The 20,812-nt window shown below is 42.3% G+C and overlaps 1 protein-coding gene across 4 annotated transcripts in view; it reads right to left on the reverse strand.

Annotated features, from left to right (window-relative positions):
- fam20b (FAM20B glycosaminoglycan xylosylkinase) overlaps nt 1-20,812 on the reverse strand; it is a 162,279-nt gene that overhangs the window by 108,348 nt on the left and 33,119 nt on the right. For all 4 annotated transcript variants that reach the window (XM_072573452.1, XM_072573451.1, XM_072573450.1 and 1 more), the window contains one exon: nt 5,102-5,588. In XM_072573452.1, coding sequence (XP_072429553.1) covers nt 5,102-5,478 — 377 coding nt within the window. In that variant the 5' untranslated portion in view covers nt 5,479-5,588. The remainder of the gene's footprint in view (nt 1-5,101; nt 5,589-20,812) is intronic.

The raw sequence follows: 20,812 nt of genomic DNA on the forward strand, positions 1-20,812 counted from the left end.
TAACAGGGAAGGCAGATGAAGTCAGGACATAGTTAGGAACATGGGACTGGGATATCATAGCAATTACATAGCTTAATGCTCCAAGATACAAATGCTACAGGAAGGATAGAAAGGGAGGCAAGAGAGGAGGGGGAGTGGTGTTTTTGATAAGTGATAGCATTACAGCTGTAATGAGGGAGGATATTCCTGGAAATGCATCCAGGGAAGTTATTTGGGTGGAACTGAGAAATAAGAAAGGGATGATCACCTTATTGGGATTGTATTATAGAGCCCCTAATAGTCAGAGGAAAATTGAGAAACAAATTTGTAAGGAGAACGCAGCTGTCTGTAAGAATAATAGGGTGGTTATGGTAGGGGATTTTAACTTTCTAAACATAGACTGGGACTGCAATAGTGTTAAGGGTTTAGATGGAGAGGAATTTGTTAAGTGTGCACAAGCCAATTTTCTGATTCAGTACGTGGATGTACCTACGAGAGAAAGTGCAAAACTTGACCTACTCTTGGGAAATAAGGCAGGGCAGGTGACTGAGGTGTCAGTGAGGGAGCACTTTGGGGCCAGCGACCATAGTTCTATTAGACTTAAAATAATGATGGAAAAGGAAAGACCAGATCTAAAAGTTGAAGTTCTAAATTGAAGAAAGGCCAATTCAGAAGGTATTAGGCAAGAACCTTCAAAAGCTGACTGGGGGCAAATGTTCACAGGTAAAGGGATGGCTGGAAAATGGGAAGCCTTCAGAAATGAGATAACGAGAATCCAGAGAAAGTATATTCCTGTTAGGGTGAAAGGAAAGGCTGGTAGGTATAGAGAATGCTGGATGACTGAAGAAATTAAGAGTTTGGTTAAGAAAAAGAAGGAAGCACATGTCAGGTACAGACAGGTTAGATCGAGTGAATCGTTAGAAGAGTATAAAGAAAGTAGGAGTATACTTAAGAGGGAAATCAGGAGGGCAAAAAGGGGACATGAGATAGCTTTGGCAAATAGAATTAAGGAGAATCCAAAAGGTTTTTATAAATACATTAAGGACAAAAGGATAACTAGGGAGAGATTAGGGCCTCTCAAAGATCAGCACGGCAGCCTTTGTGTGGAGCCGCAGAAAATGGGGGAGATACTAAATGAGTATTTTGCATCAGTATTTACTGTGGAAAAGGATATTGAGGATATCGAAAGTAGCGAAATAGATGGTGACACCTTGCATAATGTCCATATTACAGAGGTGGTGGTGCTGGATGTCCTGAAACACAAAGGTGGATAAATCCCCAGGACCTGATCAGGTGTACCCGAGAACTCTGTGGGAAGCTAGGGAAGTGATTGCTGGGCCTCTTACTAAGATATTTGGATCATCAATAGTCACAGGTGAGGTGCCCGAAGACTGGAGGTTGGGTAACGTGGTGCCACTGTTTAAGAAGGGTGGTAAGGACAAGCCAGGGAACTATAGACCAGTGAGCACACAGGATGTACATGTATTTGGAAAGGCAAGGACTAATTAGGGATAGTCAACATGGCTTTGTGAGTGGGAAATCATGTCTCACAAAATTGATAGAGTTTTTTGAAGAAGTAACAAAGAGGATTGATGAGGGCAGAGCAGTAGATGTGACCTATATGGGCTTCAGTAAGGTACTCGACAAGGTTCCCCATGGAAGACTGGTTAGCAAGGTTAGATCTCACGGAATACAGGGAGAACTAACCATTTTGATACAGAACTGGCTCAAAGGTAGAAGACAGAGGGTGGTGGTGGATGGTTTTTTTTCCAGACTGGAGGCCTGTGATCAGTGGAGTGCCACAAGGTACGGTGCTGGGTCCTCTACTTTTTGTCATTTACATAAATGATTTGGATACGAGCATAAGAGGTACAATTAGTAAGTTTGCAGATGATACCAAAATTGGAGGTGTAGTGCACTGTGAAGAAGGTTACCTTAAATTACAGCAGAATCGTGACCAGATGGGCCAATGGGCTGAGAAGTGGCAGGTAGAGTTTAATTCAGATAAATGCGAGGTGCTGCATTTTGGGAAAGCAAATATTAGCAGGATTTATACACTTAACGGTAAGGTCCTCAGGAGTGTTGCTAAACAAAGAGACCTTGGAGTGCAGGCTCATAGCTCCTTGAAAGTAGAGTCGCAGGTAGATAGGATAGTGAAGGCGGCATTTGGTATGCTTTCTTTTATTGGTCAGAGTAGTGAGTACAGGAGTTGGGACGTCATGTTGCGGCTGTAGAGGACATTGGTAAGGCCAATGTTGGAATATTGCGCGCAATTCTGGTCTCCTTCCTATCGGAAAAATGTTGTGAAACTTGAAAGTGTTCAGAAAAGATTTACAAGGATGTTGCCAGGGTTGGAGGATTTGAGCTATGGGGAGAGGCTGAACAGGCTAGGGTTGTTTTCCCTGGAGTGTCGGAGGCTAAGGGGTGACCTTTAGAGGTTTATAAAATTATGAGAGGCACGGGTAAGATAAATAGACAAATTCTTTTCCCTGGGGTGGGGGAGTCCAGAACTAGGGGGCATAGGTTTAGGGTGAGAGGGGAAAGATATAAAAGGGACCCAAGGGGCAATTTTTTCACACAGAGAGGGGTACGTGTATGGAATGAGCTGACAGAGGAAGTGATGGAGGCTGATACTATTGCAACATTTATAAAAGCATTTGGATGGGTATATGAATAGGAAGGATTTGGAGGGATGTGGGCCAGGTGCTGGCAGGTGGGACTAAATTGGGTTGGGATATCTGGTCGGCATGGATGGATTGGACCAAAGAGTCTGTTTCCATGCTGTACATCTCTATGACTCTATATTTGAATAAGTACATGAATAGGAATGGTTGGGGGGATATGGGCCAAACGCAGGCAAGTGGAACTAGTTTAGTTAACATGGTCAGCATGGACTCGTTACACTAAAGCATCTGATTCCACACTGTATGACTCTGACTCATTTGCACTTTTTTTAAATGTTCATTTAACCAGACAATGGCAAGATAAAATTGTTTTTTACCCTGAATTATACTGGTTTTAATCTTGTTTGAAGGGTGTAGCAAGACTAGCATAATTCTTTTTATAGTTTATGAATATAGTTTAAGGACTAGCAACACAATTAGAAAGTTAGTTGCTAGATGGGAAACAAAGTATTTTGCTGCTGTTCATATTCGAGTTTGAAGCATTGTATTTTAAGAATGCAATCTGTACACTGATAATAAAGAGTGAGAAATTTGGCTACTATTGGTGACGATTCCAAGGCTTCAAGGCCAATCAGGTAGACTGGGTAAGATCCCATTTCATGTGGGTTCTTCAATGTAAATGCAAAGATTGTAAACAGAGAATCAATTGCTCGTGCTTTGGTTTATATGTATCCTTGCTGTCACTAGTCTTTATCACTGGTTCTGTTGCGTGTAGAGTTCCATTTAAAGTTTATTTTACTTAGATGCAAACCAATCCATGTAGAGGACCTGAGAATTCCTGTAAACCAAAGACACCAAGATAGAAGAGGATGAAAAATGGTCTCCTTTGACATTACAGCCCTTTTCACATCAATTAACATCGACCTGGCCAAAGAAACACCTGCATCACTACTAGAAAAGACAGGACCACAAGCACCAGATAGCACCAACCTCATCAGCAAAGATAACAGCCTCAAGCTCGTGGACCTATGCCTCACCACCCACTTCAATAACATTGAATAACAAAACTTATTCAATATTCACATAATATTCAATAACACATTCAATAACAAAACTTACAAACAAGTCAACAGAACACTAATGGGATCACCAATATCAGGTCTCATAGCAGAAGCAGTAATGCAGACACTTGAACAAGCTGCCCTCCTGTCTATCCAATCCAAACTTTGGGTTGGCGACGTGGATGCCACCTTTATCATCACAAAACAGAACAAATTAGAGGAAACGTACAACACCATCAACAATATCCTGATAGGCATAAAATTCACAAAAGAGAGCAACAACAGACTCCCGTTCCTAGATGTGACAGTTGAATGTACAATTAATGGAGAGCTTCAAACCAGCGTCCGCAGAAAAACAACAAACATAGACCAAATACTTAACTTCAGAAGCAATCATCCCAACACCCACAAACAGAACTGCATCAAGAAATTATTTCAATGAGCTACATCACATCGCAGCACCCAACAACTACAAACAAGAAAAATATCGATACAACGTTTTCAAGAAAAACGGGTACTCAGTAAACACAATCTGCCAATTCCTCAGAAAGAAACCCAAACTAGCTGACACAACACAACCAAAAACTATAGCCACATTACCTTACATCAAAGGCATATCAGAAATGTCTTCCAGACTACTCAGACCCCTTGGCATCATGGTAGCCTACAAACCTATCAACACACTTAAACAATGACAAATGAACCTAAAGGATCCATTAGATACTACCAGCTAAACTAATGTCATTTACAAAATACCATGCAAAAACTGTAAAACAACACTACATTGGACAAACCAGCAGGAAACCTGCCACCAGGATACATGAACACCAACTAGCCACCAAAAGACACGACCCACTATCACTAGTTTCCATACATACAAAGAAGGATACCACTGTGACTGGGACAACACACACATCCTCGAACAGACAAAACAAAGACACGCACGAGAATTCTTAGAGGCATGGCATTCTAACCAGAACTCCATCAAGAAACACATCGACTTAGACCCCAACTACCTACCCTTGAAAAAAAACCAGAAACAACATCACCCATCTAAAGAAACCAAGACCTATATATAGATAGGCAGGACAAACATCATTGCTTCACCATCTCACTGATGATGTTACCTAGTTATGGTGACAAAACGTCTGAAACCAAAACTTCCAGCTCCACGAGTTAACTTACAAACCTAGAGTAGAATGTTATTGAAGGGAGGCAGAATTGTGGAGGAATAACATTACTGATGATCACACTAAATGGCAGAGAAGGCTGAAAGGGCACTGTTCTATTATGGCCCTTAATTCATAAGTTCAAATTCACCATTAACTTGCAGTATCAAGACATAGGAATGCGTGCTTTATCAGAAAACTTTCTTCAGAATAGCAGGGTGTTCCACACTATATTAAATTCAGTGCATTTTGTTCATACTAACATTACCTTTTAGGTTTGAACACAACCTTCTGTCCACCTTCAAGAACAAGTAGAGCCTTTAGTTGGGTTCCTTTATAACCCACATCAGCCTTAATGATCTTTTTGGTGGCCATGGCATGTAGAATGGCTCCAAGCTCTGGAGTATCTTCTGGATATACCTCTCTGGGAACAACCCACTGTGCTGCTATCTCCCATGGCGATTGCAGCGTATGCTCCAAATTTGGATTCAGTTCAATCTTGAGTTTATCCATCATACGCTGAAAAGAATGCTGATCTTCTCGGTTAGCTGCAGAGGAATCTGAGTTGTCAATCAGGAACACCTTTGTAAAAATGAAAATAACAAGGAGGATAGCTAGCAGAACGACACGTTGTTTCAGCTTCATTGTGGCCTCAGATTTAAGAATGTTACTGGTATCACAAATTATCTCAATACGAAAAATTGTGCCAGTAGCCCAATATTAGCTCCAGGGGAACTCTGTTGTCACTTTCACGCCTGAAAGAAAAGAAAGATACTGTCAACAGAAGTATTTTTCAGAATGTTTCAAAGCATATGAATTGCAAGGAGAACAGTGGCTGGTTTTGAATCAGACAGCAATAAATTAATCAATAGACAAATCCAATCTGTGTTTTATAGACTCAATAAGCTTAATCAATTTGTACCCAATCAAAAACATATATCCAATGCTGCCCAGCAAAGAAAATGGCAAACAACAATTGTAGCTCAAAGAGCAAAAGCAGTCAGCAGCATTATGTGCAAACCTGATCAACTTCCTCCACTGGCAAATTGGCAAGAAAAACAAAACTAAAAAACAAAATTCAATTAAAAACAAGATCCTAGGTCCTGGGATAATTATCACTTGTTTGAATTCTATCTGAAAGCTGACAGCTATATCCAGTGTACAATACTCTGAACTACACAATAGGTTAGCATGGTTAAAATTATTTGTTGCAACTTATGTCCAAGTATCCTTGAAATGTAAAACTTGTTATGGTTGTTAGAGCTTCACATGTAAGAGGCTAAAGAAGTTTTAATTCATTTTTTAAAAATAAATAAGACTGCATTATAATACCAAGAGAAATAGGAAAAGGATTAGGCCTTTTGAGCCTGCTCTGCCATTCAGTAAGATCATGGCTGATCTGGCATTCCTCACATCCAGTTTCCTGCCCTTTCCCTCTAACCCTCAATTCCTCTAAGTCCTCTACATCGACATTAAATATACATAAAGGAGTCTGTCTACACAGCTCTCTGTGGCAAGAAATTCCAAAGAATCCCATCCCTCAAAAGAAATTCCTCATGTCAGTCTTAAATTGGCATTCCTGTATTCTGACACCATCCCCTCTGGTCCTAGATTCACCCTTGAGAAGAAATATTCTCTGAGCCTTTAACATGTCAAGTCCCTTAAGAATGCTGCATGTTTCAATGAAATCACCTTTCATCCTTACAAACTTTAGTCAGTGGAATCCCAATCTTTGCCTTTGCTCATAAAACAATCCCTCCTCACACCAGGAATTATCCCAGTGAATCTTCTCTGAACTGTCTCCAATGAAATAATATCTTTTCTCAAATTAGAAGGCCAAAACTACTCTCAGCATTCCAGATGTGGTCTTCCAGCACTTTGTACAGTCACTGTAAGACTTCCTTATTCTTTAACTCCAATCCTCTGTCTGCTAGCTTTCTGTATTTTGTGCTAGTGTATATTCAGGCTGTATCATATTAGCAAGAAAACTCTTTGAATTTAATATTTAGGTTATCCTGACTCTATTTTAGTAGAGGGACAATAGACTTACAAGAAATGTCAAAGCTGTTGTTTCGAGCAAAAGAATACTAAGCTCAATTGGAAGAACAAAGAAATACTAGATGGAGGATTTAACAGTTATAGATCCTTTGGCTCCTTGAGCTTAGTCATTCACTGGCTTACTCAGATCATGAATGATCTGTGCCTCAAGTTCTTTCATTGTGTTCCCTTTGTAGAATTTAGTTAGTTAAGACCATCTTACCCCAGTCTAGCAAATTTCAATTGAATTAGCACACAAAAGTTTGAAGGAGTGTTCCAAATTTCTACCATTCCTAAGTAAATTTTTCACGTGAATGGCAAAGCTCCAACTTTATGCAAAGACTGAGACACTAAATTAGTGCACTGTATCTGTCATTACCAAGAAAGATGATGCTGACAAAAACGTAGTGAAAGAGCAGCTGCTGAGACAACCAATCGGTTAAAAATTAATAAAGAGCTATTAAACAGGCAGACTGTACTTAAACTATAGCAAGCAGAGCCAGATGATTAGGTTAGATTGCCTACAGTGTGGAAACAGGCCCTTCAGCTCAACAAGGCCACACTGACCCTCCGAAGAGTAACCCACCCAGACCCATTCCCCCACTCCCTACTAATGCACCTATTACTATGGGCAATTTAGTATGGCCAATTCACCTGACCTGCACATCTTTGGACTGTGGGAGGAAACCGGACCACCCGGAGGAAACCCACGCCGACATGGAGAGAATGTGCAAACTCCACGCAGACAGTTGCCCGAGGCTAGAATCGAACCAGGGTCCCTGGCGCTGTGAGGCAGCAGTGCGAACCACTGATGGCATACATCCAAAGATCCTGAAGAAACTGAGTGTGGAAAATCTGTAGACGCTGATCATAATTTTGGAATCCTCCTTAGATTCAGGAATGGTCCCAAAGTAGTTCGGCCCACACTGTATGGAATCTAGTCTAATCAAAAAGTGGAGAATTGAAAAAGTTACACCCTTATTCAAACAGTGTATACAAATAAATCCAGCAACTACAAGCCAGTCAATCCAACCCCAGTATTGGGAGTTTTTTTTGAAACCGCAACATACGGAAAAGTGTGTGTTAAGCTTAAAAAGCCAGTACAGATTTGTCAAATTAAAAATGTTTAATTTTAATTTGCTTCAAGGTTTTGATATGGTAATAGAAAGGGTGATTGTAATGTGTTTGATGTAGTCTATACAGATTTTCAAAAGGCATTTGATAAAGTGGCAAACAGAAAAACAGCAAAGTTAGGAGTCAAGATATAAAAGGGACACTAACAACATTGATTAACAGGTAACAGAAACGTGGGCAAAATAAACAATTTCGAATTTTGAGGATGATACAAAATGTGGAAGTATTGTAAACTGAGGACGATAATGTAAAACTTCTGAAAGGGACCTAGACTGTATGCCTTTATCTTTTTTCAACTTCGATGTGGATTTGAAAAAACAACAAAAAGCTAAAGATATGCAACACGTCTAGTAGCATTTATAGGAAGAGTAAGAAGAGAGTGAACATTTCAAATTTGGTGACTCCTCTGTGGAACTAATGGTGACTGTTCGATCTCTTTGATATATTGCATTACGATTTCATATGTTTCTTCTGAATGTACCGCCTTGGATGCAGTCCAGAAAAGATATTTGATTTGTCTCTCTCTGAGCATAGTCTTTGACCTTCATTTCGTTTCCATAGATTCCAAGTACAATATCTCCTATTGTTGTTTCTTGCTTGTTGTGTTCCGTAGGATTTCCTTCTGTCCTATACACATTTGTAATCTTGAACATTTAGTCCTAGAAGTAATAGGGCTGTGCCTTCCCATCAAGAACTCAGATGGTACTGATTCACATTGTAATGGTGTTCCAAATTCTGCATTTTGTTTTCCATTCACAAGTTGTGGATATTGCTGGCTAACCCAACATTTATTGCCAAGCCCTAGTCACCATGGACAAGAGGGTGATGAGCTGCCTTTTTAAACCATTGCGGTCCGTGGAGTGTAGGAATATGCATAGCACTGTGAGGAAGTGAGTTACAGGATTTTGAAAGAGCGACAAACGTGTGGATCTTGGAGGGGAAATTGCTATGGTAGATGCATCTCCTGCCCTTGTCCTTTGAGATGGTAATAATTATGGGCTTGGAAGGGACTATCAAAGGAGCTTTGGTGAGTTACTTCAGTACATCTAGTAGATAGTACACAGTTGTGCCATGTTGCATCGATGGTGAATGAAGGAATGTTGAAGCTGATGAATGACTGGCCATCAAGTGGGATGCTTTGCCCCGTACAATGTAGAGCTCGAGTACTGGTGGAGCTGCAGCGATCTATGCACATGGAGAGTACTCCATCACACTCCTGACTTGCACCTTGTACATGGAGGTGAACAAGGACAAGTTGAGAGATACTTGTTACAGAATTCCTATTCTCCTACCTGCTCTTGTAGACACAGTACTTAGACATTTTTAAGGTTGGTTCAGTTCAGTTTCTAGTCAGTGATAAACTCCAGGATCATGTTAGTAGGATGTTCAACAGTAGTAATGCCACTGAATGTCAAGGGAAAATAATGAGGTCCCTTGGAGATGGTTGTTAAATGGCACTGGTGGCACAAACGTTAACTGCAACTCATCAGCTCAAGCCTGGAAGTGGTCTAGTTCTTTCTGCATATGGACACTGAATGCATCAGCATCTACTGTGCCACTAATGGTGCCAGTAAACTTCCCAAACCTTTGACCTTAGGATGGATGGAAGGTGATTGATGAAACAGCTGAAAGCAGGTGGGTCCAGAACAGCTTTCAGAAGAACTCCTCCAGTGAGATGCTGAGACGATAGAACCTCAGCAATCACAATCATCTTTCTCTGTGCGACATCCCACGTATTTGCTGCCCTTGTAATTTGTGGTTTTGGAAGGTGCTGTCTAAGGAGTTTTGGTGAATTTCTGAAGTATATTTGTAGGTGATATACACTCCTGTTAATGAGAACTCGTGGTAGAGGAAGTAGATGTTTGTGAATGTAGTGCCAGTCAAGCAGGCTGCTTTGGCCTGGATGATGTCAAGCTTCTTGTGCTATTCAGAGTAGCACTCATTCCAGGCAGTTTGCATCACAATGCAGACTTGTGCCTTATAGATGAAGAATAGGGGAACAAGGAGATGATTTAATCCTGCAGCATTCATAGCCTCTGACCTGCTTTTGTAGCCACTGTGATTATATGGTCAGTGCAGTTAAGTTTCTGGTCATTGGTAACCCCAGGATAGTGGAGGAATTCAGTGATGGTAATTCCATTGAATGTCATGGGGCAATGGTTAGATTATCTATTACTGGAGATATCCATTGCCTGGAATTTGTGTGGCACGAATGCCATTTGCCCTCGGTGTTGTTCGGAATGGGATCAGCGGATAGAAGAGGGACAGGAATGGTTGTTGGAGGTTCCTGGTTACAGATGTTTCAGTAAGATTGGGGGGGGTGGTAAAAAAGGAGGGGGGTGGGGTTGCTAATTAGAAATGGTATAACAGCTGCAGAAAGGCAGTTTGAGGGGGATCTGCCTTTGGAGGTAGTATGGGCTAAAGTCAGAAATAGGAAAGGAGCAGTCACCTTGTTGGGTGTTTACTATAGGCCCCCCAATAGCAGCAGAGATGTGGAGAAACAGATTGGGAAACAGATTTTGGAAAGGTGCAGAAGCCACAGGGTAGTAGTCATGGGCGATTTCAACTTCCCAAATATTGATTGGAAGCTCTTTAGATCAAGTAGATTGGATGGGGCAGTGTTTGTGCAGTGTGTCAAGGAAGCTTTTCTAACTCAGTATGTAGATTGCCCGACCAGAGGGGAGGCCATATTGGATTTGGTACTTAGTAACGAACCGGGACAAGTGATGGGCTTGTTAGCATTTTGGTGATGGTGACCACAATTCTGTGACTTTCACCTTGGTTATGGAGAGAGATAGGTGTGTGCAACAGGGCAGGTTTTACAATTGGGGGAAGGGTAAATACAATGCTGCAAGACAGGATCTGAGGAGCATAAATTGGGAGCATAGGCTGTCAGGGAAGGATGTCGTTGAAATGTGGAACTTTTTCAAGGAACAGATACGACGTGTCCTTGATATGTATGTACCTGTCAGGCAGGAAAGAGATGGTCGTGTGAGGGAACCTTGGTTGATGAGGGAGGTTGAATGTCTTGTAAAGAGGAAGAAGGAGCTTACATAAGGTTGAGGAAACAAGGTTCAGACAGAGCATTGGAGGGATACAGGATAGCGAGGAGGGAGCTGAAGAAAGGGATTAGGAGAGCTAACAGAGGGCATGAAAAATCTTTGGCAGGTCGGATCAAGGATAACCCCAAGGCCTTTTATGCGTATGTGAGAAACATGAGAATGACGCGAACGAGGGTAGGTCCGATCAAGGAAGACTGTATATTGAGTCAGAAGAGATAGGAGAGGTCTTGAATGAGTACTTTTCTTCAGTATTTACAAATGAGAGGGACTGTATTGTTGAAGAGGAGACTATGAAACGGACTGGTAAGCTAGAGGAGATACTTGTTAGGAAGGAAAATGTGTTGGGTATTTTGAAAAACTTGAGGATAGATAAGTCCCCCAGGCCTGACGGGATATATCCTAGGATTATATGGGAAGCAAGAGAGGAAATTGCAGAATCATTGGCAATGATCTTTTCGTCTTCACTGTCAATGGGGGTGGTGCCAGGGGACTGGAGAGTGGCGAATGTTGTGCCCCTGTTCAAAAAAGGGAACAGGGATAACCCCAGGAATTACAGGTCAGTTAGTCTTACTTCGGTGGTAGGCAAAGTAATGGAAAGGGTACTGAGGGATAGGATTTATGAGTATCTGGAAAGACACTGCTTGATTAGGGACAGCCAGCACTGATTTGTGAGGGGTAGGTCTTGCCTTATAAGTCTTATTGTATTCTTTGAGGAGGTGACCCCAAGCATGTGGATGAGGGTAGAGCAGTGGATGTAGTGTACATGGATTTTAGTAAGGCATTTGATAAGGTTCCCTATGGTAGGCTTATGCGGAAAGTCAGGAGGGATAGTGGGAAGTTTGGCCAGTTGGATAGAGAACTGGCTAACCGGTCTAAGTCAGAGAGTGGTGGTAGATGGTAAATATTCAGCCTGGAGCCCAGTTACAAGTGGAGTTCCGCAGGGATCAGTTCTGGGTCCTCTGCTGTTTGTTATTTTTATTAATGACTTGGAAGAGGGAGTCGAAGGGTGGGTCAGTAAATTTGCAGACGATACGAAGATTAGTGGAGTTGTGGATAGTGAGGAGGGCTATTGCCGGCTGCAAAGGGACTTAGATATGATGCAGAGCTGGGCTGAGGAGTGGCAGATGGAGTTCAACCCTGTCAAGTGTGAGGTTGTCCATTCTGGAAGGACAAATAAGGATGCGGAATACGAGGTTAACGGTAGGGTTCTTAGTAAGGTGGAGGAGCAGAGGGATCTTGGGGTCTATGTTCATAGCTCTTTGAAAGTTGCCACTCAGGTGGATAGAGCTTGTAAGAAGGCCTATGGTGCAATAGCGTTCATTAGCAGAAGGATTGAATTCAAGAGTCATGAGGTGATGTTGCAGCTGTATTGGACCTTGGTAAGGCCACATTTGGAGTAATGTGTGCAGTTCTGGTCGCCTCATTTTAGGAAAGATGTGGAAGCTTTGGAGAGGGTGCAGAGGAGATTTACCAGGATGTTGCCTGGAATGGAGAATAGGTCGTACGAGGACAGGTACAGAGTGCGAGGCCTTTTCTCATTGGAACGGCAAAGGATGAGGGGTGACTTGATAGAGGTTTATAAGATGATCAGAGGAATACATAGAGTAGACAGTCAGAGACTTTTTCCCCGGGTACAACATAGTGTTACAAGGGGACATAAATTTAAGGTGAAGGGCGGAAGATATGGGGGGGGGAATGTCAGGGGTAGGTTCTTTACCTAGAGAGTGGTGGGGGCATGGAATGCACTGCCTGTGGGAGTGGCAGAGTCAGAATCATTGGTGACCTTTAAGCGGCAATTGGATAGGTACATGGATAGGTGCTTAAGCTAGGACAAATGTTCGGCACAACATCGTGGGCCGAAGGGCCTATTTTGTGCTGTATTGTTCTATGTTCCTTGCCCATGTATGACCTGATACCATGAGACTCCCTGGTGTCCCGAGTCAATGTTAAGGACTCCCAAGGCAACTCAATCCTGACCATATACCACAGTGCCACAATCTTTGCTGGGAGACAGTGAGGTCCCCAGATGCTGGAGATCAGAGTTGAGAGAGTGTGTTGCTGGAAAAGAACCGCAGGTCAGGCAGCATCTGAGGAGCAGGAAAATTGACGTTTCAGGCCGGAGCCCTTCATCAGGAATTCCTGAAGAAGGGCTCCAGTCCGAAACGTTGATTTTCCTGCTCCTTGGAAGCTGCCTGACCTGCTGTGCTTTTCCAGCAACACACACACAATCTTTACTAGGGCCTGTCCTATCAGTGGGACAGGACATACCCATAGACTGTGATGGAAGTGTCTGTGACATTTTACGGTATGATTCCATGAGTATGACTTGTCAGTGAGAATTCGTGGTAGAGGGAGTCTCCTAATTTTGACACGAGCTCTCAGATTTTGGTGAAGAGGACTTTGTAGGTGTGCAGGACTATTTTACCATTATAAATCTTCCTAATCCTATGAATATTTTTGGAAAGTCTTTCTCTATACTATATCTCTTGATGGCAGCTACTTCCAATTTCCCATGAGGCACATAATTCTATTTAACATTACAGATGCAGTTGTTCCAGTGTCTAAATTGAAATTAGTTATCTGCTAATATGGTGATATAACTGGCTGTGGCACAGAATGTATTTTTCTAGTCTTTCATTTCTGCTAGGAAGTCATTTGGTTTGTCTTCTGCTAAAAGCTACCACACTTCAAGGACAGAAGGTCTTTTAAAAGTTAAATATCTACTTTGGCATATTGGTCACTGTGTAAAAAAAAAACTTTCTCACACTGGAATTATTGTCTTATTTGCAGGGCACTGATCTCACTGACAGACTTGCCTCCAACACAGCGCTGACAGGATGTCTTCCTATAAATGATGTCTTCCAGGAACGTGTACTTTAGGAATTGTATTAATTGTATTAATGCTGAAGATCACCTGCACAACAGCTTTTTTCACCTCTGAGGTTTGCTCTCATTTGCTTTTGAACCTCTGGATCATAAATTGTTTTTTATTCTCAGGGTGAGGTTTTCATTTGACTGTAATAAATCTAACAGGTATTCATCGGCTATTCCAACAAGAATGTGGCTTCTGATCAACTCTGCCTTTAGGTCTTTGCAGTTAGAGTCATAGATTCATAGAGATGTACAGCATGGAAACAGACCCTTCAATCCAACCCGTCCACACCAACCAGATATCCCAACCCAATTGAGTCCCACCTGCCAGCACCTGACCCATATCCCTCCAAACCCTTCCTATCCATATAGCCAACCAGTTGCCTTTTAAAATGTTGTAATTGTACCAGCCTCCACCACTTCCTCTGGCAGCTCATTCCATACATGTACCACCCTCTGCATGAAACGGTTGCCACTTAGCTCTCTTTTATATCTTTCCCCTCTCATCCTAAATCTATGCCTTCTAGTTCCAGACTCCCCCACCCCAGAGAAGAGACTTTGTCTATTTATCTTATCCATGCCCCCCCATGAGTTCATAAACCTCTAAAAGGTCACCCCTCAGCCTCCGAAGCTCCTGGGGAAAAGGGCCCTAGCCTATTCAACCTCTCCTATAGCTCAAATCCTCCAACCCTGGCAACATCCTTGTAAATCTTTTCTGAACACTTTCAAGTTTCACAACATCTTTCCGATAGGAAGGAGACCAGAATTGCGTGCAATATTCCAACAGTGGCCTAACCAATGTCTTGTACAGCCACAACATGACCTCCCAACACCTGTACTCAATACTCTGACTGATAAAGAAAAGCATACCAAACGCCTTCTTCACTATCCTATATACCTGCAACTCCACTTTCAAGGAGCTATGAACTTGCACTCCAAGGTCTCTTTGCTCAGCAACACTCCCTAGGACCTTACCATTAAGTGTATAAGTCCTGCTAAGATTTGCTTTCCCAAAATGCAGCACCTCACATTTATCTGAATTAAACTCCATCTGCCACTTCTCAGCCATTGGCCCATCTGATCAAGATCCTGTTGTAATTTGAGGTAACCTTCTTTGCTGTCCACTACACCTCCAATTTTGGTGTCATCTGCAACTTACTAACTATACCCCTTATGCTCACATCCAAATCATTTACATAAATGATGAAAAGTAATGGACCTAGCACCGATCCTTGTAGCACTCCACTGGTTACAAGCCTCCAGTCTGAAAAACAACTCCACCACCACCCTCGGTCTTCTACCTTTGAGCCAGTTCGGCATCCAAATGGTTAGTTCTCCCTTTATTCCCGGAGATCTAACCTTGCTCACCAGTGTCCCATGGGGAACCTTGTTGAACGCCTTACTGAAGTCCATATAGATCATGTTCCACCGCTCTGCCCTCATCAATCCTCTTTGTTACTTCTTCAAAAAACTCAATCAAGTTTGTGAGACACTATTTCCCATGCACAAAGCCATGTTGACTATCCCTAATTAGTCCTTGCCTTTCCAAATACATGTACATCCTGTCCCTCAGGATTCCCTCTAACAACTTGCCCACCATCGACATCAGGCTCACTGGTCTATAGTGCCCTAGCTTGTCCTTACCACCCTTCTAGTGGCACACGTAAAAACCCTTTGAATTCTCCTTAACTTCAGTTTCCAAAGCTATCTAATATCCCCTTTTTGCCCTCCTGATTTCCCTCTTAAGTATACTCCTACTGCCTTTATACTCTTCTAAGGATTCACTCGATCTATCCTGTCTATGCCTGACATATGGGGATCTGATTGAGATAACATCATTAAAGGATTGGACACTCTGGAGGTAGGAAGCATGCTTCCACTGATGGGTGAGTCCAGAACCAGAGGACACAGTTTAAAAATAAGAGGTAGGCCATTTAGAATAGAGGTGAGGAGAAACTTCACCACCCAGAAAGTGGTGGATACATGGAATGCTCTGCCCCAGAAGGCAGTGGAGGCCAAGTCTCTGGATATTTTCAAGAATAAGATGGATAGAGCTGTTAAAGATAGTGGAATTAAGGGTTATGGGGATAAGGCAGGAACAGGATATTGATTGTGGATGATCAGCCATGATCATAATGAATGGTGGCGTTGGCTTCTTTTTCTTAACCAAATCCTCAATTTCTTTAGTCATCCAGCATTCGCTACACCTACCAGCATTTCCTTTCACACTAACAAGAATATACTCTCTCTGGATTCTCATCTCATTTCTGAAGGCTTCCCATTTTCCAAACATCCCTTTACCTGCAAACATCTGCCCCCAATCAGCTTTCAAAAGTTCTTGCCTTCCTCCAATTTAGAACTTCAACTTTTACATCTGGTCTATCCTTTTCCATCACAATTTTAAAACTAATAGAATTATGATCGCTAGCACCAAAGAGCTCCCCCACTGACATCTCAGTCACCTGCCCTGCCTTATTTCCCCAAGAGTAGGTCAAGTTTTACACCTTCTCCAGTAGTTACATCCACACACTGAGTCAGAAAATTGTCTTGTACCCACTTAACAAATTCTCTACATCTAAACCCTTAACACTATGGCAGTCTCAGTCTATGTCTAGAAAGTTAAAATCCCTTACCATAACCTAGTATTCTTACAGATAACTGAGATCCTCTTACAAATCTGTTTCTCAATTTCCCTCTGACTATTAGGGGGTCTATAAGACAATCCCAATAAGATGATCATCCCTTTCTTATTTCTCAGTTCAGCCCAAATAACTTCTCAGGATGTATTTCCAGGAATACCCTCCCTCAGTTCAGCTGTAATGCTATCCTTAACCAAAAACGCCACTCCCCCTCCTCTCTTGCCTCCCTTTCTGTCTTTCCGATAGCATTTGTATCTTGAAACATTGTGCTGCCAGTCCTGTCCATCACGGAGCCATTTCTGTAATTGCTATGATATGCCAGTCTTATGTTCCTAACTATGCCGAGTTCATCTGCCTTCTCAGTTAGGCCTCTTGCATTGAAATAAATACAGTTTAATTTATCAGTCCTACCTTGTTCTCTGCTTTGTCCCTGCCTGTCCTGTTGGACTTACTTCTTTTCTCAACTGGACCAGTCTCAGATTGATCTCTTTCCTCACCATCTCCCTGGATCCCACCCCACCTCCTTACTAGTTTAAATCCTCCTGAGCAGCTCTAGCAAATCTCCCTGCCAGTATATTGGTCCCCTTCCATTCAGGCACAATCTGTCCTTCTTGTATAGGTCACTTCTACACCAGAACAAAAATGTGAATCTTCTCCCATATACCAGCCATGCATTCATCTGCTCTATCCTCCTATTCCTGCCAACACTAGCTCACAGCACTGGGTGTAATCCAGATATTACTACTCTTGAGGATGTCCTTTTAAAATTTCTGCCCTTCAGAATCTCATGTTTTTCCCTTCCTATGTCATTGGTTCCAATGTGTACAATGACTTCCTGCTGGTCCCTCTCCTCCTTGAGAACATTCTGCATCCTCCAGGAGACATTCTTGATCCTAGGCAACACACCATTCTGATTTTTCGCTGCTGGCCACAGAAACATCTACCTGTGCCTCAGACTAGAGAGTCCCCTAATGCAATTGATTTCTTTTAACCCAACGTACCCCTCATTGCATTAGAGCCAGTCTCAATACCAGAAACGTAGCTGTTATTGCTACATTCCCTTAAGAATCCATCATCCCCTACATTTTCCAAAAAGCATACTTGTTTGAAATGGGGATAACCACGGAAGACTCCTCTGCTACCTGCATACCGCTGTTAACTTTCAGAAAGTTACCATCTATGTAACTCTATCTGCAACTTCCCCCCTTCCTATAACTGCCATCCATCACATTCCCTTGTTCTTATAAATTCCTCATTGTCTCTAACTGTCTCTCCAACTGATCCATTTGATCTGATAGGATTCGCAACCAATAGCAATTAATGCAGATATAATCCTCAGTAACACTTAAACTCTCCCTAAACTCCCACATCTGACAAGTAGAGCATATCACGAAAGGTTATTTTTGCTTCTTCCAATCTATACACCCAGAAAATAATACGGTCTTATTCCTCTACAAAACACTGCTCCAGGTTAACTTAATACTTGTGACTTATATTTTTAAGTTTAAAGAAGAGACATATCTCAATAAAACAAAAAATGACCAAGAACGAACCCACTCTAGTCACTACAGCAGACATTCGGTGAGGCCACAGTTAAAAATATTCACTTATCTGTTTCTGTGCTGTAACCTCTCCCAAACAGGTTCCTCCAAGATCAGTTGTGAATTTCATTTTTTGTTAATTTTCCCAGATGCACACCGATGTTCAGCGACACATGAATTTAAGCAGCAAAAGGCAGTAACTACGCAGGTTCACTGCTGTGTCAGTTAGCAGTGTGGGTTTCTTTGTCTCTCTCTCTCTCTCCCTCCTGTACTGACCTCACTATGTGCTGCCTTTGTCTGTTCCTCTCCCTTTTAAAAGTGCAGTTGTTTTGACTTCTTTTTTTCTCCAAAGTTCCAAAACAATGCAACAGCATATAAAACAGTAATTGCTGCTCCTGAAATTTGAGGAAATTACCTCCAACACCTAAAATACCTCAAAAAAGGAGCAGCCTGTTACAACCATAATTATTCCTGTTCTCCATCTTGGATTACCCAGAATCCTCAACTAATCTATATACAGTAAATTGTAATAAATCAAATCACAACATCTACAAAAATCATAGAGTCAGAGATGTAACAGCACAGAAACAGGCTTTTTGTGCCATCGTGTCTGCGCTGGTCATTCAACAATCAACTTTCTACTCCTACTTTCCAGCATTTGGCTCATAGCTTTATATGTTATGGCATTTCAAGTGCTCACGTGAATATTTCTTAAATGTCTTGAGGCTTCCTGCATTTACTCCCCTTTCAGCAGAGAGTTCCAGATATCCACGATTCGCTGGGTGAAAAATAATTTCCTCAAATACCTCCCAAACAACCTGCGCCTTAACTTAAAACTGTGCCCTCCAGTTATTGTTAAAAATCACACAACACCAGGTTACAGTCCAACAGGTATATTTGGAAGCACTAGCTTTCAAAGCACTGCTCCTTCATCAGTTAACTAGTGGAGCTGGATCATAACAGACAGAATTTATAGCAAAAGATGACAGCGTCATGCAATTAAAATGATATATTGTACAAATCTAGATTGCTGTAAAGGGTTTCATCTTTTAGAATGGGCTGTAGGTTTCAGTTCAGTAATATGTAAATGAGAGAGAGAGAGAGAGGGAGAGAGAGAGAGAGCGCGAGATAGACATCCGTTGCTGCCGATGCGGTCTCCTCTACATTGGGGAAGAGGAAACACGTACTCGCAGAGCGCTTTAAAGAACATTTCTGGGACACCACCCCATGGCCGGACACTTCAACTCCCCTCCCACTCCGCTGAGGACGTGCAGGTCTTTGGCCTCCTCCATCACCACTCCCTTACCAATGCCTGGAGGAAGAACGCCTCATCTTCTGCCTCGGGACCCTCCAATCCCATGGCATCAATGTGGTTCACCAGTTTCCTCATTTCCCTTCCCCCCCACCTTATCCCAGTTCCAACCTTCCAGCTCGGTGCTGACCTCATGACGTGTCCTACCTGCCTACCTTTCCGCTCCATCCTCCCCTCCAAACTATCACCATTACCCCCACCTCCATCCACCTATTGCACTCTCAGCTACCATTCCTCCCCCCCCCCCCCCCCCCATATTTCCATTTGCTAGATGCTGGGAGGCTTCAAAATTCTCATGGCGTAAGGTCAAAGATAGGTAAGAAACCTCTGGCTGATTACTAACTACCATCCCCTCTCAGCTGAGGAATATAGGAACATAAGAACAGGAGTAGGCTATTCAGCCCCTCACGTCTGTTCCACCCTTCAATGAGAAGATGACAGATCTGTGGCTTAACTCCATATGTCTTTGGTTCAAATCCCTTAATACCTTTGCTTTACAAAAATGAATCTATCTCAGATATAAAATTAACAGCTGATTGAGCATCCACTGTCATTTGTCAGAGAGTTATAAACATCTACCACTCTTTGTATATGGAAGTGCTTCTTAATATCTCTTCTGAATGATGTTCAGGAGCTCCTCAAATGCTGCCTGACTGGCTGTGCTTTCCCAACATCACATTTTTTTGACTCTCTCCTGAAAGGATCTGGCCCCAATTTTCAGACTATGCCCCTAGTTCTAGAATCCTCAACCAACGGAAATAGTTTATCTTTATCGACCATCTCTTCTGGTTAATATCTTGAAGACTTTGATCAGATCATTCTTCAACCCTCTAAACTGTAAAGATTAGATTAGATTACATTACGTTACAGTGTGGAAACAGGCCCTTCGGCCCAACAAGTCCACACCAACCCGCCGAAGCGCAACCCACCCATACCCCTACATTTACCCCTTACCTAACATTACGGGCAATTTAGCATGGCCAATTCACCTGAGCTGCACATCTTTGGACTGTGGGAGGAAACCAGAGCACCCGGAGGAAACCCACGTAGACAAACAGGCCTAATTTATATAATTTCTCCTCATAACTTAATTCCTTAAGTCCAGGTACCATTCTTGTAAACCTACGATATATGCCCTTCAAGGTCAATATACTCTCAGTTGTGGTCCGCAGAATTGTTCATAATAGTCCAAGCTGGGTCTGACCAGGGTTTTGTAAAGCTACAGCATAACATCTGCATCCTTGTACTCCAGTCCTCTAAACATAAAGACCAGCATTTCATTTGCTTTGTTGACTACAGCCTGTATTTGCCTATGACATTTTAAAGATTATGCACTTCCACACCCAAGTCTGTTTGGACTTGCATTGCACTTCATATCAGTTA

Source organism: Chiloscyllium punctatum, chromosome 7 (genome assembly GCF_047496795.1).
Source record: "Chiloscyllium punctatum isolate Juve2018m chromosome 7, sChiPun1.3, whole genome shotgun sequence".
Taxonomy (NCBI): Eukaryota; Metazoa; Chordata; class Chondrichthyes; order Orectolobiformes; family Hemiscylliidae; genus Chiloscyllium; species Chiloscyllium punctatum.